Here is a 12,493-nt window from a genome sequence, read left to right as displayed (position 1 = left end):
AAATGGGCCTTTGGATACCCAGTTCATTATTTGTAGATTTTCTACCACTAGACTATACTACAGCTTTCATTTTTAGGCGAAGGTATTTTGTTATAATGGTTGGAACCTGCCAAAGTAATGTATAATATATATAATACATATAACAGATAATCTTAATAAACTGCATTACTATTCCACTAAAGGTACAGTAAGTCTTGTTCTATGACTGTAGAAAATATTTAAGATTCATTAAAAAGTTGGAGAGGGGTGAGATTCAGATGCAGCTTAAGTAATTACATGCCTGTACTACGGTAAGTTTATTGCCTTCACATAAGAGGATTTAAATATTGTGATGATTACCATAGGTGGCTTCTCCAGAACTCCCTTCTAAAGATATTGCTAATGAGAAGTTGAAGCCAGTGCTCTTTCACAGAAGTTATTACTGAAATGTGAAAATGCAGTTCTTATATTTCTAATGAAATATGACACTTTTTAGGAAGCCTAATAGAGTTTCTTGCAGAAATGCCATTAATATTGTTCTCACAGAAAATATTATTCAAAAACTACACAGGCCCATGTACCAACTTTGAGCTGCAGGCATTTCAGCAGTTCACAGTTTGCAGTTCTCCTCCCAGGCAACAGATGGTAAACCATTAGTACATATTGTATAGCTTTCGTCTCCCAGAAATTCATTCAATCACTCTTTTCCCTCCTTTTTAGCTCACTACTTAGATGCTGTCCGAGGTAAGATTTTTCTCACTAATTTTATAACACAAATATATTTTTAAAAGAAAATATGCATGTGGGAAAGAAAGGGTGGTGTTTTCGGCATTTGTGGTGTCTGTTTTTATTTTTGGCAATCTTATTTAAATATAATGTCAGTTTCATGCTTTAATAGTCAGACTAAAAGGTAACTTGTTTTTTCGATATCAAAGAATCACTTTTTACCATAGTATAGAATGGACTAATAAGCAGTTTTAAAGATTATTTTTTTCTGGTCTTTGTATTGAGTGTGTATGTGTGTGTGTGTGTATCTATGTGTATAACACAGGTAATTATTAAATTATGTTTAGTAACTATTAAATAATTTAGTTCAGTGGATGAACTTTTTCTTTAACATAACAATATAGCTCCAAGTCCATATACAAGGACTCTTAAGTCCTTACAAGGGCAGGAGAATTATCCTCCTAGAAGTATCACATCATCCATCCCTCTAGGGAGCTGCCTTTAACAGAGACAGCAAGCGTCTTTCTGCCAGACATTCTAGTGCCTTTCATTACCTCAGCTTCAGAAGTTTAATATGTCCCAAATTATTCTTTATTTCTCCTTAATTATGTATTGCCAATTTGTCAGAATAGAACTACAAAAATTCCCTTCTCAAACCTATATCTGCTCATCATATACCATGTCATGAGTATGTTACATACGTAAAGCTTTTCATCATTTCTAACATTTTATTTTTAAGGCATCTGTCATTTTATTTTTAAGTTTCTTCTTCCTCTGGTCTGTTGATAGTTTCTTGGAAAAATATTTAGAAGGAACACTGGGGTACTTCTACAGATCTTTTAAAAGTTGTTTTTTGTTTTGTTGGTTTTTTTTTTTTTTTGCTCTTTATACTTTTGGAATTTTCTTTCAAAGAAAGAAAGCAACATGAATATTGATTGGACTATTCCCAATGAAATTCAAGTCTGGTTCTGTATTTCTACTAGGAAAATATCCAGTAGCATTATCATTGCTTTCCCATTTATCTGCTCACTGAGCATGTGGTACATGTGAAGTTACCCTTTGCTAGAGCTGAACTCCAAACTACTGATAGAAAGAGTAGGGCATCCCTAAGAAATTTAAAGTCTAAAGAGGAACCATTGTCAGTGTTGGTGCTTTATCATCAATGGATAAGTTATTTAAATACTATACTTTCCTCTTGACTTGATATTTTCCAGTTTCTGTAATTCAAAAAGTCTAAATCTGGCATGTATTAATTCTGTGAACACTTATTTAACATTTAATATTATTGTTACCAGCATAACATCATGCAGGCTTTTGAAAGAGATGCCATAGAAGTAAAGATTTCAATCCTTAGTCTGCAGATGAATAATAATCTTGAAGAGAAAAGCTGAATAGATGCAAAGCAACTACCGCACATTTCTAAGGCACCATATGAACAAATACTGAATGGTGTGGTCTGAACTGTATACCAACATACTTAAGTCCTGAAGCAATACATCACAAGGGAAAATCAGCACAGGCTAGAAATAGGGAAAGTTTCTCTTCATAGGAACTGCTATCTTTTTCCAACATATTGGTTGTAACTAGATACAATGTCAACCATATAGTTTTGATTGAGATGAGGAGATATGTTTATTGAAAAGGAAAAAAATTCTTGCCTCTGCCATAGTTTTCTTCCTATGTGAAACCAGGGGTTGGGAACTGGGGTTAGCATTAATAAAGCTTAATTGGCTCTCTAAGGAAAACTACTGCAGAGTAAGGGATAACAAGTTCCCTGGGAAGGTTTTGCAAGCAAGCAGGCTCCTCTTTCATTTATTCAACACCTCATCTGAATGGGGCCCAGATGATTAGATACTTCCCTATAGGCAGACACTTCATTGTTGGCCATCCCATCCTGATATCTCCATAACTGTTACTCTCTCATGTCTTTTCAGATGGCTGCCCAGGGCTCTGCTTTGGAAATGGACGATGTACCCTGGATCAAAATGGTTGGCACTGTGTGTGTCAGGTGGGTTGGAGTGGGACAGGCTGCAATGTTGTCATGGAAATGCTTTGTGGAGATAACTTGGACAATGATGGAGGTGAGTCATTTAGAAAATGTTCACTTAAGAAAGGAATAGCCCAGCCTCTAGCACAGTGATAATCAACCTGGCCAAGGGTGAAAATTAGGAATCTCTAGTATAAAAGATACTGAATTATATAGGGTAATACTACCTTTTAGTCTCAATCACATTAAGAAGACATTATTTATTGAATATATACTATGACCAGGCAGTACTCCAAATTTTTTTGCATGTGTTATGTATCATTTAATTCTCACAGTAACTCTATAAGGTATAAGTACTACTATCGTCCCTACCTGTAGATGGGAAAATTAATGCTCTGGATGGGGATAGTAAGTGACTTATCCAGGATCACATGGCTAGAGAGTAGCAGAGCCAAAGTTCCAATTTAGGGCTATGTGACTTCAGAGTATATTTTCTTAACTACTACACCATGCTACCTCCCATACCCATGGCATGTATCATATCAAATTAAATTAACATACCGCTATTCAAGTTGTCTGATGTTAGTGTAGTTTGCATTATACACACTAAAACATTTTTCTTTGTCATTAGGTATTTGGAGCTCCCTCTAGTGTGTCTACCTCTTAGTAACACTTTATACCTTTCAGAGGACATAGCATCAAGACAATTTATGGTAGAATTTTAAATATTTAATCAAGGAGCTGCAGATGATAGTTTTTAAAACTATATGTAGCTCCAAGACCTCAGAGTTACCACTTCTCTTAGGAAAGCCAACAAAACATTTAACACACTGTACAATCAGACCTCAAAACTGCCAAAAATCACCTCTGACTGAGCCCAATTAACAACAAATCCTCACCTTCCACTTACCTTCTACTTGAGGAAACATAAAATTAACAAAAAAAAATTGTTTTGAATTTCCGTATATTAGCTTAAAAGGAAGCATATTATTAAATTTGACTCCTCATGTTTCTATATCTGCTTAGACAATTGCATTCCTTGTTATTTGTATTCAAACATGGGGCAGGCTTATATTAATAAGGTAGCAGTCATGGCTTAAGCACCAAATTGTATTATAATAGTTTCTTCCTTTACTTGTTCTGGCTAACAGTTGACCTTTTAAAACCTTTAAGACCTTATCAAAATTAAGTGGAGGCAACTTTGTGGTTAAGAACACAGAGATTTGAAGTTAAACTGTCTGGATTCAGGTACTAGCTCTGGCGCTTATACTGGCTGTATTATTTGGGGCAAGTTTTATGGTATCTCTATGCTTCAATTTCCTTATTTCTAAAACAGGGTTAATGATATTAACTGTCTAATATGGTTGTAATAAGTATTAAATGAGATAATTCAAGTGAGCCACTTGAAAGATAGTAAACTACACCACACACACACACACACACACACACACACACACACAAACTTAGAAGAGACTGTTTACTACCCATATAACTTGAGAACCTTGTTTTGGAAACTGGAGTGAAGTTTTCAATTTGATGATCCACTGATAAACTAGTTTATTTTTATGGCCCTCTAAGACTCATCTTCACTTTCCTTTTTGTCTTTTTCATTATATTCCTCTTACCTGGTATGTCCTCATGTCTCCTCTACCCATTATTCTCTGTCCATAATTTAAGTCTCAACTTAAACCATATCTCCTATGAAATTTCTGATACCACCTCCTCACATGGTGTTGATAATATGCACCATATAATCAAGCACCTAATTATATTCTGTATATGCTTTTCTTGTTGCATGTTAAGCATGACCCATCGCCCATAGTTATATTCTCAATATATTCAAAATAATAGTATCTCACTTGTATTCAGGATTTACTATGTGCCAGGCACTGTGCTGAGCCCCTTATGTGAATTATTTCATTTGAACCCCTTATGAATTATTCCATTTTATCCCCATTATGTAGGAACTTTTTGTTTTTCAGACAGGGTCTTGTTCTTTCTCCCATTCTGGAGTGCAGTGACACAATCTCAGCTCACTGCAACTTCTGCCTCTGGGTCTCAGGTAATCCTTCCACCTCAGCCTCCTAAGTAGCTGGGACTACAGGCACACACCACCACGCCTGGCTAATTTCTGTATTTTTAGTAGAAACGGGGCTTCACCATGTTGCCCAGGCTCATCTCAAACTCCTGGGCTCAAACTATCTGCCCGCCTTAGCCTCTGAAAGTGCTGGGATTACAGGTGTGAGCCACTACGCCTGGCCAGGAACTACTAATGACAGACATTATTTTACAAATTAGGAAACTGAGACACAGAGAAGTGGAGTAGGTTGTTAAAGATCACATAGTAAGCAAATGATACATCCTGGATGTAGACATAGGTGGTCTGCTTCATTCTAAAAAGGATTTGGTAAAATAATAGGAATTGCTCAGTTATATATTGATTAAAATGTTATGCTCAGAAAACAGATTAACAACCTATGCAATTATCATTTCTGGCTCAGTTAAGGTTGAGCCAATGTTTCCTGCCTTAGTAAAGTAATAAAAATAATTGAATATTTAATTATCACCATTTTTTATGGCCTCAAGGTCATCTCAAGGCAGCCAAAATGTTTAAAGAATGGATCAATTAAATATTAATGAATTATCAATTCTCAATGCCTGTGGTCTATGTAGATACAGAAGGCATAGAAGATTTCACGGAATGTGTATTGACCTGTGAACATTCCTTAAAACTATGTATCTATATGCAAATTAAAAATCAAAGACCTTGATATGAGCTCAGTGTATTTTTATGATTGTCTCTTTAGGGAGCAGGGGGGAAGGCTCCTTGAGATTTCCAATTACCATTTTTCCCTATAGTAGGATTAAGATGATATTGATGATAAATATAGATTCAGTTCTACTTTGAGACGGAAAGATAGATTGAATAAATTCTAAAAGCCCCATGACTAAGATTTTAGACCAATAATTCCATTTTTATACTGTTTAAATATTACCCCTAAGAATACATTAAATGCCCTTCATTTGGTAGTCTCAGCTTTCCAGCTTTCTATAATGGCTGGTTTTATTTAGTTCAATATGACTAATGATTAATATTTGCTTAATATTAATATTAATATTAATATACTTGTCTATGCATGCATGTATATGTGTGTGTTTTAATTACATTAGAAAGTACCAGTTGAACCTTTTTGGGAAAAAGTGGTCCTAATTTTAAAAATGTAATTCTTAAGAAATCTTCCCAATCAAAAAAATCACTTTCAAGCATTTGCGTCAAGTAGCTGCTACCTGATTACTCCATATTATAACTGATACTTAAAGAATGGTGGAATTTTTTGCATCTAATCAGCTTTGAATACTCATTAGTATTGCTGCTACTTCCTGCAGCTTTGACTGTAGTTACAGTCTGATTCGATGCATTGTGACTCTCAGTAACTAATTGGGCTGCATTCAATATGTGGGTGATACAGCTGGTCCAGAAACTACTAAAGGCTCCTTGAACAGTAAAAACAGAACAGAAAAAAAAAATAACCTTTGGATGTTTTTTCTTAAGTGCAAAAAAGGAAAGCTATCTTATGTATTGTGTATAAGAACTAATTACTATAGAAGTCACAAACCTATGAAACGTCTTGACTTCATTCATCTCTCTTTAGTCAACAAGTGCCTACTACATGTACAACCCTATACTTGGAGGAAAAAGACTTATGGCTACCACATTTTCATTTGTGAATTATGTGTCCTGATTTGGGGTTTTGTACACATGATCACCACACATTACATGAATGTATGAATTAACATCAGAAAAAAGTCTGAACATTATATTAACTGAGTCTGAATAGCTAAAACAAACAATAGTGAAAGGAAGATAGAACTATCAAAAATTAAAGCATATTTGAAAGTTGTGATAATTGAAGCAAAGTGGTACTGATGTGAGAATAGATGGATTAATGCAATGAATAAAAGCTCTAGAACACACCCAAGTACAAAATTTAGTATATTATAAAACTGGCATCAAAAATCAATGGGGAAAATAAGCATTATTAAATGAATGGAATTGAGACCACTCTTAAGAAAAATGCCTTAGATTTTTTTTATTCATAACATATACCTAAAGAATAAGATAAATAAAAACACTTCAACTGGACTAATGAGTTAAAAGTAAAAGAAAACCAACAGAATTTGAAAAAAATACATAGGTGATAGATCTTACAATGAGAAAGCACTTCTTAAACATAAAAAGAAAGGAAACTATAATAGGAAAATAATAAATTTGGCTTACTAAAAATTTAAAACTTTTTTACTATGTTTAGCTAAATGTATAGACCATCCAATATCTAAATATTTGCAGACATCAAAATCTACATTATGTGGTATGGTAGCCACTGGCAACACATAAGTATTTAAATTTAACTTAAATAACAGGGAAAAAATGTAGGTTCTCAATTGCAATAGTCACATCTCAAGTGCTCAATAGCCAAATGAGACTAATAGCTACTATACTAGACAGCACAGTACTAGAGCATTCCCATCTTTAGGAAAACTTTTACTGGATAGTGATGATCCAAATGTTTCACTCAAATGTTTACCTTTCAGCCAAACATGTCATATTAAGTACCTGGTTTTCCATTAATTCATTACTGCTTCTTGCCAACTATTGTGCTTGGCACTCGGGAGAAAATGATCATTCAAGTTTCTGCCTTCATGGAGCTTATGTCTAGCAAGGCAGATAGATATTAAACAATAACCCACACAAATAGGAGGGGACTTCTAAAAGTTCATGGAAAGGGGGAATTAAAATATAAAAATTTAAAAATATAAACTTTATTTCTACATCAAGTTCAAGACAATTTTGTAAGGGATGAGTCCATCCTGATGTAACTGAGGGTCCTAGGAACTTAAGTAGTCTTCTTTACATTGTTAACTAAAGAAAAATGAGTGCCTTTAAAGATTTTTTAAGATTAGGAAATTAGGAGCCAAATCGGGACTGTAAGGTAAACGCCTAATGATTTCCCATTGAAACTCTTTCAAAATTGCCCTTGCTTAATGAGAAGAATGAGCAGGAGCATTGTCATGGTGGATTTGGACTCTCTGGTGAAACTTTCCCAGGTGTTTTTCTGCTAAACACTTGGCTTTCTCAAAACACTCTCATAATAAGCAGATGTTATCATCCTTTGGCCTTCTAGAAAGTCAACAAACAAAATGCCTTGGACATTCCAACAACTGTTGCCATGACCTCTGCTCTTAACCAGTCTACTTTTGCTTTGACTGGACCTCTTCCACCTCTTCATAGCCATTGCTTCTATTGTGTTTTGTCTTCAGAGTCATACTGGTAAAGCCATGTTTCATCTCCTGTTACAATTCTTCAACAAAATGCTTTGGGATATTTATCCCATTTATTTAAAATTTCCATTGAAAGCTCTGCTTTTGTCTGCTGCTGATCTGGGAGTAACAGTTTTTGTACGCATCAAGTGGAAAATTTGCTAGACTTTAATTTTTCAGAATTGTGTAAGCCGAACCAATTGAGATGTGTGTGGTGTTGGAACTGCTCCTGCTGCTAATCACTGGTCCTCTTCAATTAGAGCACAAACAAGATTAATCTTTTCTCACAAATTGATGTGGATGACCTGCTGCTTCAGGCTTCATCTTCAACATTGTCTTGTCCCTTCTTACAACAAGTTATCCATTTATAAACTGCTGATTTCTTTGGGGCATTGTCCCCATAAACTTTTCATAAAGCATCAGTGATGTCATCATTCTTCCACCCAAGTTACAACATAAATTTGATGTTTCTTCTTGCTTCAGTTTTAGCAAAATTCATGTTGCTCTGACAGGGACTGTTTTCAAACTGATGTCTTACACTTCTTAGTGCCTCAAACTAGATCCTGTTCAGATGTGTTACAATAAGTTAGTATGACTTTATTTTAATGCAAAAAAAATTGAACTCCTTGCATAGTTTTCTCATGATATACATGTTCCACAAACTTTTTGAAGATCCCTGCTTGAGGTGGAAATGTACTATTAGGCTCTAAAGTAAAAGGCAAGTCTTTGTGGCTGGAACATGAGTCAGGAAGAGATTAGAATGGAAAAGTAGGCAGGGGCCAGATCAAACAGAACATTGTGAGTTTTACGAGAGCTTTAGTTACCATACAAAGATTCCATTTCATTCACTCTTATGGAGTGAAGGAAAGTGGTCTCTGATGTGGAAATATTTTCAAGGAGGCTCAAAAAATGTAGAGTAAGAATGTTTAATCCAAACAGCCTTTTTTCTCTGATCTTTAAAGTATTTATCATGTTTGTCCAAGTTTCTCTGGTATAAGCTCTTCCAGTGGTCTATATTCATATTCATTGGTAAAATCAATAAGTTAATTGCCTAAAAGAGAATAATCTTTCAGGAATCATTCTTCATAACAAGTCACCATTCATTAAGAGCAACAAGCCTTAAAGCCTATTTGCAAGCCTCTTTTGTGATGTAGTGTTTCTAGATCTGGAAAACAGCACCGTGGGTGAATTATGAGTGAATCCATGGGTGAATTATGGATCAATGAGCCTCATGTTTGGAATAGTACCGGCATGCTTCAGTGTTTAATAAATAGGAAAATGAAAGAGAAAGAACAATGAATTTATAACATTTACTCCATTTAAGAGTCAGACACCTCCACATTTACTTTTGAGATTTGGTTGGAGACAAAAGACCTGGCATCAGAAAGCATACTTCCAATTATTCTTTCCTCACCATACTCCTTTAATTTCAAAGCAATCCATTTATTAAGGAATCATCACTTATAAGACCTTAAAGTGCCCAAGTGCCTCCAAGATGCAACTGCAAAGTAGAAAATCAATCTCATCTCTGTAACTGTTCACCATTGTATGACTGGGCCTGTCACATTATCTATCAACTAAGGCTACTAATACTTGACATCTGCTTACTTTGCAGTGAGGAAAATGAATGAGAAAATAGTTGAAATATAGTCATTTAAAGTAGATAATAAAAGTGTGCCATCAATGAAGAATCTATTAATAACATAATTTGATACATTAGTTGGATATTTATTAATCTCTAGGCAAATTTTAAAATATCATAGAAATATGTTTAGGGCATCCATTTATTCATTGTTCAAATATTTAATGAGTTTTTATTTTGGGGGGTTGGGGGATAGAGTCTCACTCCATCACCCAGACTGAAGTGCAGTGGTGCAATCTTGGCTCCCTGCAACCTCCACCTCCTGGGTTCAAGCAATTCTCCTGCCTCAGCCTCCCAAGTAGCTGGAACTACAGGCGCATGCCACCATGCCTGGCTAATTTTTGTATTTTTAGTAGAAACGGTTTTTCACCATGTTGGCCAGGCTGGTCTCGAACTCCCAGCATCAAGTGATCCGCCCACCTCAGCCTCCAAAAGTGCTGGGATTACGGGCATAAGCCACCATGCCCAGCCTTGAATGCTTTAAGCCAGGTACTATTCTAGTCACTGAGGAAATAACAATGTATAAAAAAGATAAAATTCATGCTTCCATAAAACTTACATTCTAGTTACAAGAGGCAGAAATGAAACCAAATTTTAAAAATGCATATTATGATAGGAGGTGGTAAATGTGATAGAGAATTTTTTTTAAGACAAGATGGTTACCAGAGACTGGGAAGGGTAATGGGGTTTAAAGGGGAGTTGGGGATAGCTAATGGTTACAAAATCTGGAAAGAATGAATAAAACCTACCTTTTTTGTTTGTTTGTTTTTGAGATTGAGTTTCACTCTTGTTGCCCAGGCTGGAGTGCAATGGCACGAACTCGGCTCACTGCAACCTCTGGGTTCAAGTGATTCTCCTGCCTCAGCCTCCTGAGTAGCTGGGATTACAGGTGCCTGCCAGCATGCCTAGTTAATTTTTGTATTTTTAGTAGAGATAGGGTTTTACCATGTTGGCCAGGCTGGTCTCGATCTCCTGATCCTAAAGTGCTGGTACTATAGGCGTAAGCCATCGCGCCCAGCCAAGACCTACTATTTGATAGCACAACAGGGTGACTACAGTCAATAATTTAATTGTGCATTTAAAAATAACTATAAGAGTGTAATTGGATTGTTTGTAACAAAGGATAAGTGCATAAGGGGATGGATACCCCATCTTTCATGATGTGATTATTATACATTGCATATTTGTATCAAAATATCTCAAGTGCCCCATTAATCTATACACCTACTGTGTACCCACAAAATTTAAATTCAGAAAAATAAAAATTAAAATAAGGCAGGAAAAGGAAGGATAGGGAGTGTAAGATGGGTGAAATGTTAAATAAGATACTCAGAGAAAATCTCACTAAGAAGATGACATTTGAATAAAGACCCAAAGGAGGTGAAGGTTAAGCCATGTTGATACCAGGGAGAGCACTCCAGGCATAGGAATAGTGTGTACAAAGGTCCTGATAGAAGACATTGCTTGGGAAATTCAGGAACACCCACAAGAGTGGGAAGTAGATTGGCAGAATAATAAGAGGTAAGATCTGAGAGGTAAGAGGGAGCTGGCAAAGAATCAGACTATGAGGCAGTAAGTCATTGTCGAGACTTAGGCTTTTATTCTAAGTGAAATGAAAAGCCATTGATGCAGGTAGGCACCAGGAGGACATGAACATTGGTGGCATACAAACAATGTATTTTTCCAACCCAGAAGAGTTTAATGATATGTGGTTATAGCAACAGTAATGATTTGGGCAGGCCAAATTCTGAGTGCACTTGAGTCTCTCTCACTTTCTTTTTTCTAATACAGTAAAATCCAGGGGTGAAAATTAGCCTGAATAAATGAAGAAAATGAATTATAGACTATTTCCAGAGGAAATACAGTTCTATTACCTTCATAAGGGCGACAACTAAGCTAACAGGAGTGCCTAGTAGGAGGCCTGCCTTAGTAAACAGTTACGAATGATTTATAGTTAGTCCACTGCGTATTGCTTTCTAAAACGCCTAAGATTTAGCTTTACTGAGTTACTGAAATGATCAGCCCTTCCACTTCATTTTCACTATTAATTTGCTCATCAGACCCTCTCTTCTGTAGATGCTGAAAACGTTAGGCTTAAATCCAGCCCCTGTCCAAATGGTGACAAATTCTGAATCAATCAAATTCAATGAATGAAAAGTTTCTGTAGTATTAGTGTTTGTCTACTCAGAGTCATGTAGGATCCTACCTACCTGACAACCTAAGCAAGCATAGTTCGTAAAATGAACACATTCCAACAACTGGAATGTGCTACACAAAAGTCAATTGGCCTCTGGCCAGTGGTAAGGCAACTTCACTAGAAATGAGGTTGAACACTTTTCAGCTGCCATTGCGAACCATCGACATCTACCCCTAAGACTCTATCCTTAGATTCTTTGCAGTCTGTATGTTTTAGAATTTGGTATAATAACAACAGCAAACATTTATCAAATGCTAACTATGTACTAGATACTAAGCTTTTTATGATTACCTTTCCAACTTTATTGAGGTATAAATGGTGTACAAAACCTGAACATAATAAATGTAAATAATTTGGTCAGTTTACACATATGTATAAACTCATGTTACATCACCACAATCAACATAATAAACATATCCATTACATCCAATGGTTTTCTTCTTGCCCTTTGTTTTGGGGTGGAGAGAGAGAGAGAGAGAGAGAGAGAGAGAGAGAGAGAGTGTGTGTGTGTGTGTGTGTGGTGTGTTAAGAACACTTAACATGAGCTCTACCCTCTTAACAAATTGTTAAATGCACAATACCTCATTATTAATTACAAGTACAATATTGTGCAAGAATGTGCTCATCTTATAACTGTGACTTT

General features: G+C 35.7%; 1 protein-coding gene across 3 annotated transcripts in view; it reads left to right on the top strand.

The window, feature by feature from the left end:
* Nucleotides 1-12,493, top strand: part of TENM1 (teneurin transmembrane protein 1) — an 801,721-nt gene that overhangs the window by 620,771 nt on the left and 168,457 nt on the right. For all 3 annotated transcript variants that reach the window (XM_078363019.1, XM_054251187.2, XM_054251185.2), the window contains exons 16-17: nt 700-723; nt 2,640-2,786. In XM_078363019.1, the coding sequence (XP_078219145.1) occupies nt 700-723; nt 2,640-2,786 (171 nt within the window). The remainder of the gene's footprint in view (nt 1-699; nt 724-2,639; nt 2,787-12,493) is intronic.

Source organism: Callithrix jacchus, chromosome X (genome assembly GCF_049354715.1).
Source record: "Callithrix jacchus isolate 240 chromosome X, calJac240_pri, whole genome shotgun sequence".
Classification (NCBI taxonomy): Eukaryota; Metazoa; Chordata; class Mammalia; order Primates; family Cebidae; genus Callithrix; species Callithrix jacchus.
The sequence above is the reverse complement of the archived record's forward strand: the minus strand, read 5'-3'. Positions and strand labels throughout refer to the sequence as shown.